The following is a 15,513-nucleotide window of genomic DNA, read 5'->3' on the forward strand; positions in this document are numbered from 1 at the left end:
GGGGTCCCTGCTCAGTAGGGAATCTGCTTCTCCCTCTCCCTCTGTCTGTTGCTCCCCCTGTTGTGCTCTCTCTATTATTAGAAAAAAATAAGTAGTCTACGGCCATACCACCCTGAATGCACCCGATCTCGTCTGATCTTGGAAGCTAAGCAGGGTCGGGCCTGGTTAGTACTTGGATGGGAGAAAAAAATAAGTAAAAAAATCTTTAAAAAAAAAAAAAAGAAGTAGTTGTCTCTGTTATTACCCTTAAAGCCAGTGGTAGTATATATCCTGACTGAACACAAAAGGGCTCTTCCAATAATTCTTTTGTAGCAGATGGCCAAAAGAGCTTCTGATAATAATATAGTGAAGGGCACACAGGATTCAGAGTATACATTCTCTGTGTATATATGTATATGTGTGTATACATTCTCTGTGTATATATGTGTATGTACATATATATATGTATATATGAAATAGAATAGTTGTTATATATATTTGATTCCATAGAATAGTTGTTATATATAACAACTATTCTATTTCATTCCCTTTAAGAGAGAAGGATACTTTGTCTTCCTTAAATAAATTAAGAGATTTCCCACTCTAAACCATAAATTAGGTATCTACCCTAAATTAAATTACTTTACAAAGTAACCAAAGGGGACTAGTTTGAGAGTTTAAATCAAAAATGGTAGTGTTAGGGGCACCTGGGTAGCTCAGTCAGTTAAGCATCTATTTGCCTTCAGCCAAGGTCATGATTCCAGGGTCCTAGGATCAAGCCCCATGTCTCATCAGGCCCCCTGCTCAGCAGGCAGTCTGCTTCTCTCTCTTCCTCTGTCCTTCCCGCTCCCACTCCCCCGGATTATGCTCTCTCTCAAATAAATAAATAAAGTCTTAAAAAAAGAAAAGAAATGGTAGTTTTATTCCTTAAAAAAATTATAAAATTCAGAAACAATTTAGGGAATTTGCCATCTTAAGAAAAATCTCTAAAGCTATCTGAGCCAGAAGAAAATTTTAGTACAACTTTAGTTTTACGACCAACTCCTCCAAAAAAGACGTGAATACTTCTGTTACGTAATTTTCATAAACAAGGAGCCAAAGACTAGAAAATAAACACTCAATATGAGTACATTTTGATTATGGCATATATATATAAATGGATGGTTGAGCTCATATAACTGCAAAGGAAGAAAAGCCAAGCAACTTCACTCACCTATTTTGTTCCTCCAGTTTAGCCAGGAGTTCTAAGTCGTCTGGACTCAACTGTGAAGGGGAAGTTGGTGAAAGGGCTGGTGTAGATAGTGTGGTAGATGAGGATGTAGTGTGTAATGAGGCAGATGGACTTGCCACCTGACTGGCCATCTGACTGACTGTATGTGATACTGTGTTCTTCACCCATGAGAGAGTAGAACTCAGCTTTTCTGCAACCTTGTCTGTCGCCACCTACGGATAAAAATGAAAGTTGAATATATTTTAGTTTTATTGCATTCATTACCAAGAACATGATAACCCTGTTAAGTTTTACTTAATAATGACCATCACAATATTTTCTTTGAGGTGATAAAGGTAAAACCTACTTTAGCAATGATTATTCTAACACCTGGCTTTTTTGGAAAATATTTCAGTTCTGTAACATGAACAAACTAGAACAGTGTTTTCCAAACTATAGGATAAAATCCATCAGGGAGTAATAAAATCAATATGACAGGTAACACCCGCATTTTTAAAAATGAAAAAGAACATAAAATATCAGTGATACATTGCCTTATGAAATTGTTGTTAGCTTACATGTATGTATTAAAACTATGTACTACCTGTACATATATTTATGGGTATATTTAGTTGGGATGTAAAATGTATTCTTTAGTCAAAAACATTTAAAAGCAAAGGAATTAAAACATGTCCACTGGGTGATGAGGATGGGGAAATGCTGTAACATGACCAATAAGTCAACAAAAACTGGGGTTGCTTAGCCTAAATAAGATGTAAGGAGACCAGTGGTACCTGTCTCCAAACAGCCTAAGAGTATTTTTGTAGAAAAGGGACTCTTTCTAGAGGAACAAAATTATGATAAATGGTTGAGTGAGCAGAGTGGGAGAGATGCAAGACACAATTTTCACATAGAACTATTCTGAAATAGAATGGGACGCCTATGAAGAGTAGACATCCCCACCGATGGCTATAATAAAGCAGCTATTATAAGAACCGAATATCGGAAGCTCAAGATAACTTTCTGTTTTAAATGGGCAATCAGAATTTAAAAAATACTTAAGATCCCTATTTCTAAGATTAACTGAATTACACATATGTCCATAAAGTTACCATAAATTATGCCCATCTCCTAAGCAGATATGTATACAAACATGTACACAAATACAGCTGAAAAACAAAATATACATAAATAATATCTGAACATGGCATTATCACTTCACTAATAAAAAAATAGCCATATTTGAATACCTATATAAAACTAAACATTCTTAAAATGAGTTTACAAAATAAGGTGTTAATAGGCTTTTTAAAGGACTGTATTTTCTAAAAACTATCACAAAAAGGGCTCCTTGATTGTGAAGTACTTAGATATTTAAAGCTAAAAACTTTAACATGCTTTCATGTGCTTTGAGAAGATCTTAAATTTTATGTCATAGGTAAATGGCTAAAGCACTGCAAATTATTTTCGGATTCAGCATAGTCTCAGCTAATCTTAATTATATATAGCAATTCATACACACAGAAATTAAAATACCAAGGCATATAATCCCCACTGAGACAATTTTAGCAATCACTATTCTCCTCATGGGTTGCCCAAAGCTTTTTTCCTCACGTCAATACACAGATGACTCTCTATCCCTCTGTCCCCCACTTCCTCCCCTCAAACCAGCAGGATACTTTGAGGTAAGGAAAGGATAAAATGGAAAAGGGATTCTAAGGTCAAAGTTAAGCAACTCAATATGAGGCTGGAACTTGAACAAAAATTTGATTACAAGTGCTGAAAGGGCCAGAAGTTTTATTAACCTTAGAATACCTCTCATTTTCAGGAACACATTTTAGAATTTACTTCTCTTGGAAACAGTATTATAGAAGGGACAAGGGGACTCTTACTGTTGAGGGAAGAATCCCCAAGAAAGACAAGCAGGATACAGCATGGGGCCCAAGGAAAAGGAGAAATGGGCAGATCTTTTAGGCTTCCAGGCAAAAGAAATCCTCACCAATGCAGAGACCAGCAGCACAGCTCCTCAGGGCAAAAAGCCAGACAGGAACCAAAGAAAGGAGCCATGGTATCCACAAGATAGCCTATTGTGATTTGTTACCCTATTGATCTTTTCTACATAATTACAGCCACAAATTCAATTATCAGGATTGCACTAATTTGCATCTCTGAATCACAGTAAACAGAATACCTAACACATAAATTTAGAGAAAAATGTTACCCCTTATTAATACCAACCATTAATTTCAAATATGCTTACAACTTTTAAAAATTAATATTTCATATTTCCATTATATACAAGTTCTCTACTAGAATTAACTGTAGGAAAGGCAAAAGTTTCCTACTTTGCTTTCGTTTATTAAAACAAATAAATTTATCCTACCCCTTCTGCACACTGTAGAAACAGGCTTCCATTTAAAGAGTCTGGAATAATGAAGAGCTCGATCCTGACATCCTTTCAACTTTGCTGAAATTCAGCTGATATGAGATTCAATCTAGAACTACTGAAGGCTCAGTAACTCATCTTCATATGTTAAATACTGAAATATAACTGAAGTATTTCATTGCAGTTGCATTTTAATAAAGTTTAATACACATGGTTCTAGAAATCCCACAGGACTGATTCATTTTTCATATACCATCATGTTCTATTTTTCCTTTAACTCTACAGTACTTTTCCAAATCTTCACCCTGTCACCTCTAAATCTCCTATGGTAAACTGAGGTCATGAAGACATAGTACATCTGACAGTGCCATTACATCACAAAGTTCCTGTCTACCTCATAGAGGGGTTATGCATTTATTTTTAAAATATGAACATATTTTGGAAAGGTTGAAACTATCATTAAAAATGCTTAGTAATCAGGCACAAATGACCACATATTGCAGGGCTCCATTTACATAAAATGTCCAGAATAGGCAAATCCAGAAACAGAAAGTAGATCAGTGGCTTCAAGGGCCCTGGGGAAAGACTGCTAACAGGCATGGGATTTCTTTTTGGAGTGACAAAAACGTTCTAGGATTGAACTGTGGTCATGGTTACACAACCTTGTGAATAGACTAAATGCCACTGAACTGCACACTTTAAGTGAATGGATGGATTTATGGTATGTGAATTATTATCTCAGTTGTAAAAGGGCTTAGTCAATCTCAGGAAACTTCATATATATTATTCGAACGATACAAAAAAGGCAAAACAATGGAGACAGTAAAAAGATCAGTAGTTGCTAAGAGTTGGGAATAGGGGAGAGATGAACAGGCAGAGCACAGAGGATTTTTAGGATAGTAAAAATAGTCTGTGTAATACCATCATGATGGATATGTGTCATTACACATTTGACCAAATCCATACAATGCACAACAAACACTAAGAGTGAACACTAATGTAAAGTAAGGATTTTGGGTGATTATGATGTGTCAATGTAGGTACATCACTGATAACACACGTACCACTCTGGTGGAGAATGCGTGTTGGGGGGGGGGGGGGGGGGAGTATATGGGAAATCTCTGTACTTTCCACTCAATCTTGTTATGAATCTAAAACTGTTCTAAAAAAGCAAAATCTTAATAAAATAATAAAGTTTAGTAGGAATCTTAGACATCACTACAATATCTTAATAGGATCTCCAACGAAAAACAATCATGGTTCCTCTATTGCTTTGTATTTTAAGTTATACGGATGCTCTTAACTCCCAAAAATGACTATTTTTATTTCTTTTCTAATTTTTAATTTTTATTTTAATTCCAGTGTACTTATCACAGAGTGATATATTAGTTTCAGGTGTACACTATAGTGGCTTAACAATTCTGTATATTAGTGCTTTTCAAGACAAGTATACTCTTATTAATCACCTTTACCTATTTCACCCAACCCTCAACTACCTCCCCTCTGGTAACTATCAGTTTGTTCTCGACAGTTAAGAGTCTGTTTTGGGGGGTTGCCTGGCTGGTTCACTCAGTAGAGCATATAACAATCTCAGGGTCCTGAGTTCAGGCCCCATGTTGGGCACAGAGCCCTACTTAAAGATCTGTTTTTTGTTTTGTCTCCCTTTTTCCCTCTGTTCATTTGTTTCTTAAATTCCACATATGAGTAAAATCATATGCTACTTGTCTTTCTCTGACTTATTTCACTTTCTCTGACTTATTTCCAATCCCAGAACGTTTTTGTCACTCCAAAAAGAAATCCCATGCACGTTAGCAGTCTTTCCCCAGGGCCCTTGAAGCCACTGATCTACTTTCTGTTTCTGGATTTGCCTATTCTGGACATTTTATGTAAATGGAGCCCTGCAATATGTGGTCATTTGTGCCTGATTACTAAGCATTTTTAATGATAGTGTCAACCTTTCCAAAATATATTCATATTTTTAAAATAAATGCATAACCCCTCTATGAGGTAGACATATTCTCTAGCTCCATCCATGTTGTTGCAAATGGCAAGTCTTCCTTTTATGGCTGATAATATTATATATATCCTATATAGTGAATATATAGGATATATATAACCTATATAATGTGTGTATATATATGATATATGTGTGTATAATATAATGTGTATATATATATGAGAGATATCATATATATGATATATCTCACCTCTACTTTATCCATTTATCTATCAATGGACACTTGGGCTGCTTCCATAATTTAGCTACTGTAAATAATGCTGCAATCAATATAAGGATGCATATATCCTTTTCGGTGTTTTCATATTCTTTGGGTAAATACTCATTAGTGCGATTACTGCAGCATATGGGAATTCTATTTTTAATTTTTGGAGGAAGCTCCATACACTTTTCCACTGTGGCTATGACAGTTTGCATTCCCATCCACCCTGCAAAAGGACTCCTTTTTCTCCAAATCCTTGCTAACACTTGTTTCTTGTATTTTTGATGTTAGCCATTGTTAGGTATGAGGTGGTTTTGATCTGCATTGTGATCTCATTGTGGTTTTGATCTGCATTTCCCTGATGATGGGTGATGTTGAGGACCTTTCAATCTGTCTGCTGGCCATCTGTATGCCTTCCTTGGAGAAATGTCTTTTCATGTCTTCCACTCATTTTTAATTGTATTACAGGTTATTTGTGTGCTAGTTTGTGTAAGTTCTTTATATATTTTGGATACTAACCCTTTATTGGATATGTCATTTGCAAATATCTTCTCCCATTCTGTCAGTTGTCTTTAAGTTTTGTTGACTGGATCCTTTGCAGTGCAGAAGTTTTTATTTTTATATATTTCCAATAGCTTATTCTTGCTTTTGCTTCCCTTGCCTCAGGAGACATATCTAGAAAAATATTGCTATGGCCACTGTCAGAGAAGTTACTGCCTGTGCTCTCTCCTAGGATTTTTATGGTTTTAGGTCTCCCATTTAGATCCTTAATTCTATTTTTGTGTGTGGTGTAAGAAAGTGGTCCAGTTTCCCCAACATTATTTGCTGAAGAGACTGTCTTTTTCTTACTACATATTCTTGCGTCCTTTGTCAAGGATTAATTGACCACATAATCATGGGTTTATTTCTGGGCTCTTCGTTCTATTCCATTGTTCTGTGTGACTGCATTTTGTGCCAATGCCATACTATTTTGATTACTGTAACTTTGTAGTATATCTTGAAATCTGGGATTGTGACACATCTAGCTTTTCTTTTTCAAGACTGCTGTGGCTATTTGGTTTCTTTCGTGGTTCCAAATTTTAATATTGTTTATTCTAGTTCTGTGAAAAATGCTGTTGGTATCCTGATAGAGACTGCAAATATCTAGATCGCTTTGGGTAATACGGACATTTATCGGTATCTTCCAATTCATGAGTATGGAATGCCTTTCCATTTGTTTATCTCATCTTTAATTTCTTTCATCGATATTTTATAGTTCTCAGGGTACAGGTCATTCACCTCCTTGGTTAAATTTATTCCTAAGCATTTTATTATTATTGGTACAATTACAGATGGGATTGTTTTCCTAATTTCTCTTTCTGCTGCTTCATTATTTGTGTATAGAAATGCAAAGGATTTCTGAATATTGGTCTTGTTGTATCCTGCAGCCTTATGGAATTCCTTCAACAGTTCTAGTAGTTTTTTGGTGGAGTCTTTAGGGTTTTCTATATATAGTATCATGTCTTCTACAAATAGTGACAGTTTTACTTCTTCCTTACCAATGTGAATGCCTTTCATTCCTTTCTTCATGTCTGATGTTGCAGCTACAACTTCCAGTACTATGCTGAATAAAAGTGCTGAGAGTGGGGGTGCCTGGCTGGCTCAGGCCATAGAGCATGCAACTCTTTATCTCAGGGTTGTGAGTTCAAGCCCCACATTGGTTCTGTTCAAACTTTCTATTTCTTCCTGATTCAGTTTTGAGAAGTTGTAGGTTTCTAGAAATTTATCCATTTCTTCTAGGTTGTCCAATATGTTGGCATATAATTTTTCATAACACTCCCTTATGATTCTTTCTATTTCTGTGATATTGGTTATTTCTCCTCTTTCATTCCTGATTTTTTTTTTATGAGTCTAGCTAAAGGCTTATAAATTTTGTTGCTCTTTTCAAAGAACCAGCTCCTGGTTTCATTGATCTGTTCTACTGTTTTGTTTTTTAATCCATTCCATCACCCTGTATCTTTTGATTGGAGCATTAAGTCCATTTACATTCAGAGTAATTATTGATAGTTATGTATATTTATTGCCATTTTGTTGTTTGCTTCATGGTTGTTTTCTGTAGTTCTTCTCTGTTCCTCTCTTCCCTTACTCTCTCCTCTCATGATCAGTTGGCTTTCTTTAATGATATACTTGGGTTCCTTTCTCTTCTTTTTTCCATACCTATAACTGGTTTTTAATTTGTGAATACCAGTTTGAATATAACATCTTCTGCATATAGTGGTCTATATTAAGTTGGTGATCACTTAAGTTTGAAACCATTCTTTACTCTTCTCCTTCCCAACCCCCACCATGTTTCAGGTATATGGTGTCATACTGTATATCCTTTTATTTTGTAAATCCTTTACTGGTTTTTATAGACATACTTATTTTTACTGCTTTTGTGCTTCCTACTTTTCTTACTCTTACTTATGGTCTTTCCTTCCCACTCAAAGAGTCCCATTTAACATTTCTTGTAGAACTGGTTTAGTGATCAGGAACCCCTTAGTTTTTGTTTGCCTGGGAAACTCTTGATTTCTCCTCCTATTTCGAATGATAGCCTTGCTGGATAGAGTGTTTTTGGCTGCAGATTTTCTCCTTTCAGCACTTTGAATATATAATGCCACTTCCATTGGCCCTGCAAAGTTTTTCCTGAAAAATCTGATAGGATTATGGGGTTTCCCTTGTATGTAACTGTTTTCTTTTGCAAATTTTAGAACTCTCTCTTTATCACTATTTTTTTGCCATTTTAAATATGTGTCTTGGTTTGGACCTCCTTGGATTGATTTTTGACTGCCTCAATTAATAATGTATATCAAAAATGATTACTGAAACTTACTCTTGGAACCCAGACACCAAGCTGTTGAGAAACCTAAACTGGCCCACACAGGGACCACATGGAGAGGTCAAGTACAGGCAATCTGGCTAATAGCCCAGCTGGGGTCCCAGCATCAACCACTGGACAGGAATGTGAATATACCATCAAATGATTCCAGACCCTAGATGAAGAATCAACCCCAGCCTCTGAGTCCTCTCAGCTTCTCTGCTTCACAGCATTTTTGAAGCAGAGACAAGCCCTTCTCCTAATGTTCTGTCCAAATTCCTGACCTGCAGAATCCACGGAATACTAAAGCAATTATTTTAAGCTATTAAGCTTTATGGTGGTTTGGTATACAGCTACAGTACCTGGAATAATATCATACTATCTCACAAAATTAAAATATTTAACAGTACTTGAAATGAAATGAAACCAGGAAATTAAAGTATAATTAGCAAAGACACCATTCTGAACTTGTTTTTGAGGAGATCAAGGGCTCAGATGGTTGAGAAAAAACATCTTTTTACATACCTGTAGTGTGATATAAATAGATACAAGCACAGTACACTAAGAAATATAAGTAGACATTAGAACCAGAGAATTAGATTAATACTTCAGAGGCCTGAGAGAAACAGCATTTAATTCAGTTAGGAAAATTTATCACTGATTTGTGGCTCAGAGTCAAATGCATTTAAACCACATCATTACTTTTCCACTGCTATTAAAATGGCATTTTGATTAGCATGCTAAAGCAATGCCAAGAAATCAGAATTTCAAGGAAGCCTTTTGTTGAACAAGTAGGCTATTTTCTTAAAGTAAGAATCTTATTTTTGGGGACATGTGGTTAAGCATCTGCCTTGGGCTCAGGTCATAATCCCAGGGTCCTGGGATCAAGCCCCACATGGGGTTCTCTGCTCAGTGGGGCACCTGCTTCTTCCTCTCCCTCTGTCTGCTGCTTTACCTACTGTGCTCTGTCTCTGTCAAATAAATAAAATCTTTTTTTTTTTTAAATCTTGTTTTCGGGGCACCTGGGTGGCTCAGCGGGTTAGGCCTCTGCCTTCGGCTCAGGTCATGATCTCAGGGTCCTGGGATCGAGCCCCACATCAGGCTCTCTGCTCAGCGGGGAGCCTGCTTCCCCCTCTCTCTCTGCCTGCCTCTCCGCCTACTTGTGATTTCTGTCAAATAAAATCTTTAAAAAAAAATCTTGTTTTCTGAGTGATACAATTAATTCATTATAAATATTTTATTATAAAATAAATCATAAATATAATTTATATTTTATTATAAATAAGTTATTTATTTATTATAAATATTTGTATTCTCACTAAGAGACTAGAAATAGAAACATTTTCAGTAAAGATATACAAAAGAGCTTAGTTCAATGGCAAAGCAGTTTGTAATTAAATATACATTTTAAAAACTTGGGTCACAGCTATAAAAAGGAAGGAAGTGCTCATAGATTTAACATGGATAATCTTGAAAACATTATGCTAAGTCAAAGAAGCCAGGCACGAAATACCAGATATGATTCTGTTTATAAGAAATGTCCAGAATAGGCATTATCTATAGAAAGAAAGTTGATTAGTGATTGCTTAGGACTGCAGAGAGTGGAGGGGCAGTGAGCTACAGCCAAAGAGTTCAAGGTTTCTTTTTGAGGTAATGAAAACCACTGACTTATGTACACTTTAAATGGGAAATTGTATAGTGTCTGAATTATATATTAAGAAAGCTGCTCTGAAAAATTTAGGTATGAACAAATTGCTCCAGAAAATAACAGAGCAGATTCTGATGCAGGGAATCCTTGACAACCCTCTTCATTATGAATCAAGTTTGTATTTTGAACATGACCACTTTAAAACCCTCCGACCTTCTCTATTCTGGACTGGTTGCCTTCTACTCCTAGTGTTCGGCTGTCACTGGGGGTCTCCCTTCACTGTGATCCAGGTATTTCCTTCATTCCTCTTTGGACTGGATAATGTTTCCAAAACCCCTTCTCTTTCTTCCTTTTTCTTGATACAATCTCTCATTTTGGTGAGATACCTTCTCTCATGCTTCCTGAAAGGTAATGTGAAAATATTTATTCTCCTGTAACACTTAAAAATTCAGCTGTATTATAAACCAAATTGGAAATAATTTTCCCTCAGATTTTTGAAGATACTGCCTTCAGTTGTCTTTTACCTTCCATTATTTTTGATGAAGAGTCTGAAACCACTCTTACATTAATTATCCTATTTCCCTTCACTTCTCAGAACTTCTCCCTCTTCTCTTTGGTCCCTTAGTTGAAGTTTGCAATGAAATGCCTTAATGCAAATTTTTTTAATTTTATTTAGCATGTTGATGGGCTCTTTTAACTTAGAAACTCATGACTTCAGTTCTGGGAAGTTTTCCTGATTTATTTATTTGATGATATATTTCCTTGATTTCTTCTCTTTCTTAGATTCTACTTCCAGCATGTCTACTTCCTGCTGATATTAAGCCTCAGCTTCTTACTTGTAAAATAGAGATAATAATAATAAAATGTAGACAAAGTATTTGGCATATACCTAGCACTCAATAAATGCAGCTATTTTCCTACTTTCATTTTTTCTTCTCTTTTCCCTGGCTTTTACAACAACATGTTCTGAGGGTTTTCCTTCTACTTCTCAGGACTCTCCTTTGTTGGATCCTTTCTATGCTCTATCAGATGTTGTCCCCACAAATCTATCTTTGGCCACTTTTTCTTTTATTCTGGGCTGGGTCAATACGAACTCCATACCCAGGTTCTAGGCATTTCTGCCACTTACTAGCTGTCTGACCTTAGGCAATTTACTTCAACCAGCTGATGCCTCAATCCCTCTTCTGACAAAAGTAGGTTAATAAGCATATCAATTGGGATGCCTATGTGGCTCAATGGGTTAATTGTCTCCCTTGGCTCAGATCAAGATCCCAGCATCCTGGGAATAGAGCCCCCGCCTTCTGCTTCTCTCTCACCCTCTGTTCCTCCCCACCCCTCTAGTGAGGCGCGCACACTCTCTCTCCCTCTAAGACTCTCTCTCTCAAATGAATACACTCAAAAAAGCGTATCAATCCTATATGCTTTCCATGAAAATTAAACATTTTATGACACTTAGAACACTACCTGGCATAGTAAGTACTCAAATGTTTGCCATTATTATACTACTACCTCCACTACCTCTGTTATTACTACTATTACTACTACTACTACAATTACTACTAAAAAGGCCCATCCATGTCTTCCCAACAGATCTCCTAAGCTGCTTCTTACAGACACGTAAACTAACTACACATTTCAGAACTATATTTGGAATCTTGCTTGTTTCTTGTCCCCATCTCTAACAGTTTACAAAGAATCATCTTCCTACTCCTCCTCCAGACCTCTGCTGTTACTGATGGTCTCAAAATCAGTATGTTACTATTTCTTAAAGAATTTCACTCATAACTTAAGCAAGAGAGATACCTGAATACTGACTAGCATAATGAGCTGTATTCTGATAACCTCAGCACATTAAGGAATTGCCAAGAAAAATATACTGCCAAAACTGAAGGGAACAAGGGTTCATTTACAAATATTTTAGCACCTGTTATTTCTGAGGTCTGATGCTATTTAAAATACCTAACTAACCCTACAAAGAAAAAAAGTATAATATAGGAAAAAACTCCTGAAGGAAAGAAATAGAAGTAATGCTTTTTAAAAATTATTTACAAAACATGACAACTCTCAAAAACTCTAGGCGATATAATACATGAGTAGTACATCCAACTATTAGACACAAAGTTTGAAGAACACACTGAAATGCAGGCTAAATTCACAGATTTTGCTTCATCCAATTAAATCTTAATTTCCAAGGGTATACAACCAATTTATTCAGCTTTTCTGAATACAAATAAACTTGGTACAGACCTTTGTAGTTTATAAAATAGTTTCACACAGCTGATCCTTAAAACAGATCTGAGAGGAAAACAGTCCAGCGTTACTCATTTAACAAGTATTTCTTTATTCAGAACCTCCTCTAAAAGAGTACTTTACTGGGTGTTGAATACATATGAACATATAGTCAAAAACAAAACAAACAAGTTCTTTCTCCTCATGGAGCTACTTAAAAGTAAAAGACTAGGGGCACCTGGGTGGCTCAGTGGGTTAAGCCTCTGCCATAGGCTCAGGTCATGATCTCAGGGTCCTGGGAACGAGTCCCGCATTGGGCTCTCTGCTCAGCAGGAGCCTGCTTCCCCCTCTCTCTCTGCTGGCCTCTCTGCCTACTTGTGATCTCCCTCTCTGTCAAATAAATAAATAAAATCTTTAAAAAAAAAAAAAGTAAAAGACTGAACAAACAAATGCAGAGAAAGATATATGACATAAGGGCAACAAACAATAACTTAATTGGATAGAATGGTTAAGGACTTTCTCAAGAGGCAATATTCAACTTAAGATCTAGAAGATGAGCAAGCAGCAGCCACCTGTACAAAAAGCTAGGCAAAAAAAAAAAAAAAAAGGGGGGGTGGGGGGATGACATGTAAAAGTCCATGAGGAATTTAAAAGCTTGGTGGGTTAGAGAAGGGCTCTCCAATACAAACACGAGGTTAACCACAAATGCAAACCACATTAGTTATTTTAAATTTTCTAGGAGCCATACTTGAGAAAGTAAAAAGGAAGTGAAGTTATATCTTTTATTTAACCCAAACATATCCAAAACATTATTTTAACAAATATCTAATGAAATATTTTACATTCTTTAATACTGTCTGAAATTCAGTGTGTATTTTACATTTACAGCATATCTCAATTTAGACTAGCTACAGCTCAAGTGTTCAATAGTTATGGCTAGTGGCCTCCATGTCGAACAACACAAGTTAGAAGAACCTAGAGGAGACCATTATGCTAACACATAGTAATTTAAATGGAAGTGTAAAAAGATGAAAAATCAATGGGTGCCCAATCATTAAGTGTCTTATAAGAAAGTAATTTGGAATCTATTTGGAGTAGAATTGGCAGTCACAAGGGTTTTAAACATGCAAAGAAAATTTTTCTTTTCTGTTTTACAAAAAGAGTACTCTGGGACACCTGGATGGCTCAGTCAGTTAAGCATCTGCCTTTGGCACAGGTCCTAGAGTCCTGGGATCCAGTCCCACATGGATCTCCTTACTCAGCAGGGAGCTTGCTCTTCCATCTGCCTACCACTCCCCCTGCGTGTGCGCGCTTCCACGCTCTCCCCCTCTCTCTCTCGCTCTCGCTCTGACAAATAAAAAGAAAAAAAAAGAGTACTCTCCTTTTTAAACAACAAATTACAGAGGAAAAAACAGAAGTAGGGAGACTAGCGAGAAGACTATTACAGAAGTATGGGTGAGATATAATTAAGGTTTAGGCTATTGTGGGGGCAGGAGAGACAAAGAAAATAGATGCAGACAAAGAAAACAGATGCATGCAAGATATCATGGAAGTCAACACAAATTAACTTTTTGGTTAAGTGAATGTAAAGAATGAAGGAGAAAGAAAAATCATGAGTGTAATCCACCCTGACTTGTGCTCAAGTCGGGCTGGGCTGACTTGGGCTCCAGTGGGGCCACTCCTGTGACTGAAGAGACTAGCATTCTGTTGTTATTTGGCAGGGGGTGCTATAGTTGATGGAACGGAATCAAGAATTTTTCCAAATAGAAACAAGTTCGGAGAGGCTCACACTTACTAATAAATGCTAAAAGTAAGGCTAACCCAGGTATTCTAAAATTAGATATAATACCCTCTGCTGGTAATATATTATTCTTCCATAGTTCAAAAATAAAAATAATCCATTAGAATGTGGGTAAGTAATGCCTCCTGTACATATACCAGCAAAGTCCTCAATTAAAAAGCCTATAGGTCTCTTAATAATTCTTTTGTATTTTGAAAAATGAAAAGAAAAAATTTAACTTCAGTTAATATGCCTAGGAGTCTAAAATTAAAATCTACAGATAACATTCTTGAACCCAAGCTCCAAAGAACAATAGCATATTAAAGTCAAATACTGGAGTGCCTGGGTGCATCAACTGGTTAAGGCACACTCTTTATTTCGGCTCAGATCATGATCTTAGGATTGTGATAATGAGCTGTACATAGGGCTCTGCATGAAGCCTCCTTAAGATTCTCTCTCCTTCTCCCTCTGTTGCTCCAACACCCTCTCTTCCTTTCTTAAAAAAAAAGTAGCCAAATATCATGACTTCAAAATCAGTGCCAAATTCCTACAGCCAAAGTAGAAGTAGTAGTTCAGAAGTTAACCATGACTACTCTTCAGAAGAAACAACGTGACCTTACATGCTATCTATCTGACAATGACTCAAAAATCTGGCTACCTCAGCTTCAGGGATTTAATATTCCCTCTCGGTGCTTCACTTCCAATACAACTCTATCAATTTCACTCAACAAATACTTAATAAGGGTAAGTACAGGGCCGGGCATTGAGTGGGATGATGAGTAAGACACACGGTTCCTGTCTTGTTCTATCCTCAAGTTGCTCACCACTAATGGAGTATAAGGAGAAAAACATGGAAACAATTACAATATGACAAATGCCACAGAAAAGTATATACAGTTGACACTTGAACAACACAGGGGCTAGGAGTGCCAACCCTCACACTACCTATGCTGTCAAAAATCCATTTACAGTGGACCCTTGAACAACTTGGGTTTGAACTGTATATGTCTACTTTATACAGACTTTTTATAATACAGTACTATATATTTTCTCTTCCTTATGATGTTCTTAAAACCATCTTTCCTCCAAATTACTTTATGTAGTATATAATATACATAACAGAAAATGTTAATCAACTGTTTAAGTTATCAGTAAGGTTTCCGGTCAACAGTAGGCTATCAGTAGTTAAGTTTTGGGGGAGTCAAAAGTAATACATGGATTTTCAA

At 36.3% G+C, this 15,513-nt stretch overlaps 1 protein-coding gene across 9 annotated transcripts in view; it reads right to left on the reverse strand.

The window, feature by feature from the left end:
* EVI5 (ecotropic viral integration site 5) overlaps nucleotides 1-15,513 on the reverse strand; it is a 188,264-nt gene that overhangs the window by 149,794 nt on the left and 22,957 nt on the right. For 6 of the 9 annotated variants that reach the window (XM_032867132.1, XM_032867133.1, XM_032867136.1 and 3 more), the window contains one exon: nucleotides 1,193-1,422. In XM_032867132.1, the coding sequence (XP_032723023.1) occupies nucleotides 1,193-1,341 (149 nt within the window). In that variant the 5' untranslated portion in view covers nucleotides 1,342-1,422. Of the gene's footprint in view, nucleotides 1-1,192; nucleotides 1,423-3,572; nucleotides 3,897-10,491; nucleotides 10,509-15,513 lie in introns of those variants that run through there. The other 3 variants (XM_032867141.1, XM_032867140.1, XM_032867134.1) reach the window with 2 other exon arrangements.

Source organism: Lontra canadensis, unplaced genomic scaffold, assembly GCF_010015895.1.
Source record: "Lontra canadensis isolate GAN:19392208 unplaced genomic scaffold, GSC_riverotter_1.0 scaffold33, whole genome shotgun sequence".
NCBI classification, from domain to species: domain Eukaryota; kingdom Metazoa; phylum Chordata; class Mammalia; order Carnivora; family Mustelidae; genus Lontra; species Lontra canadensis.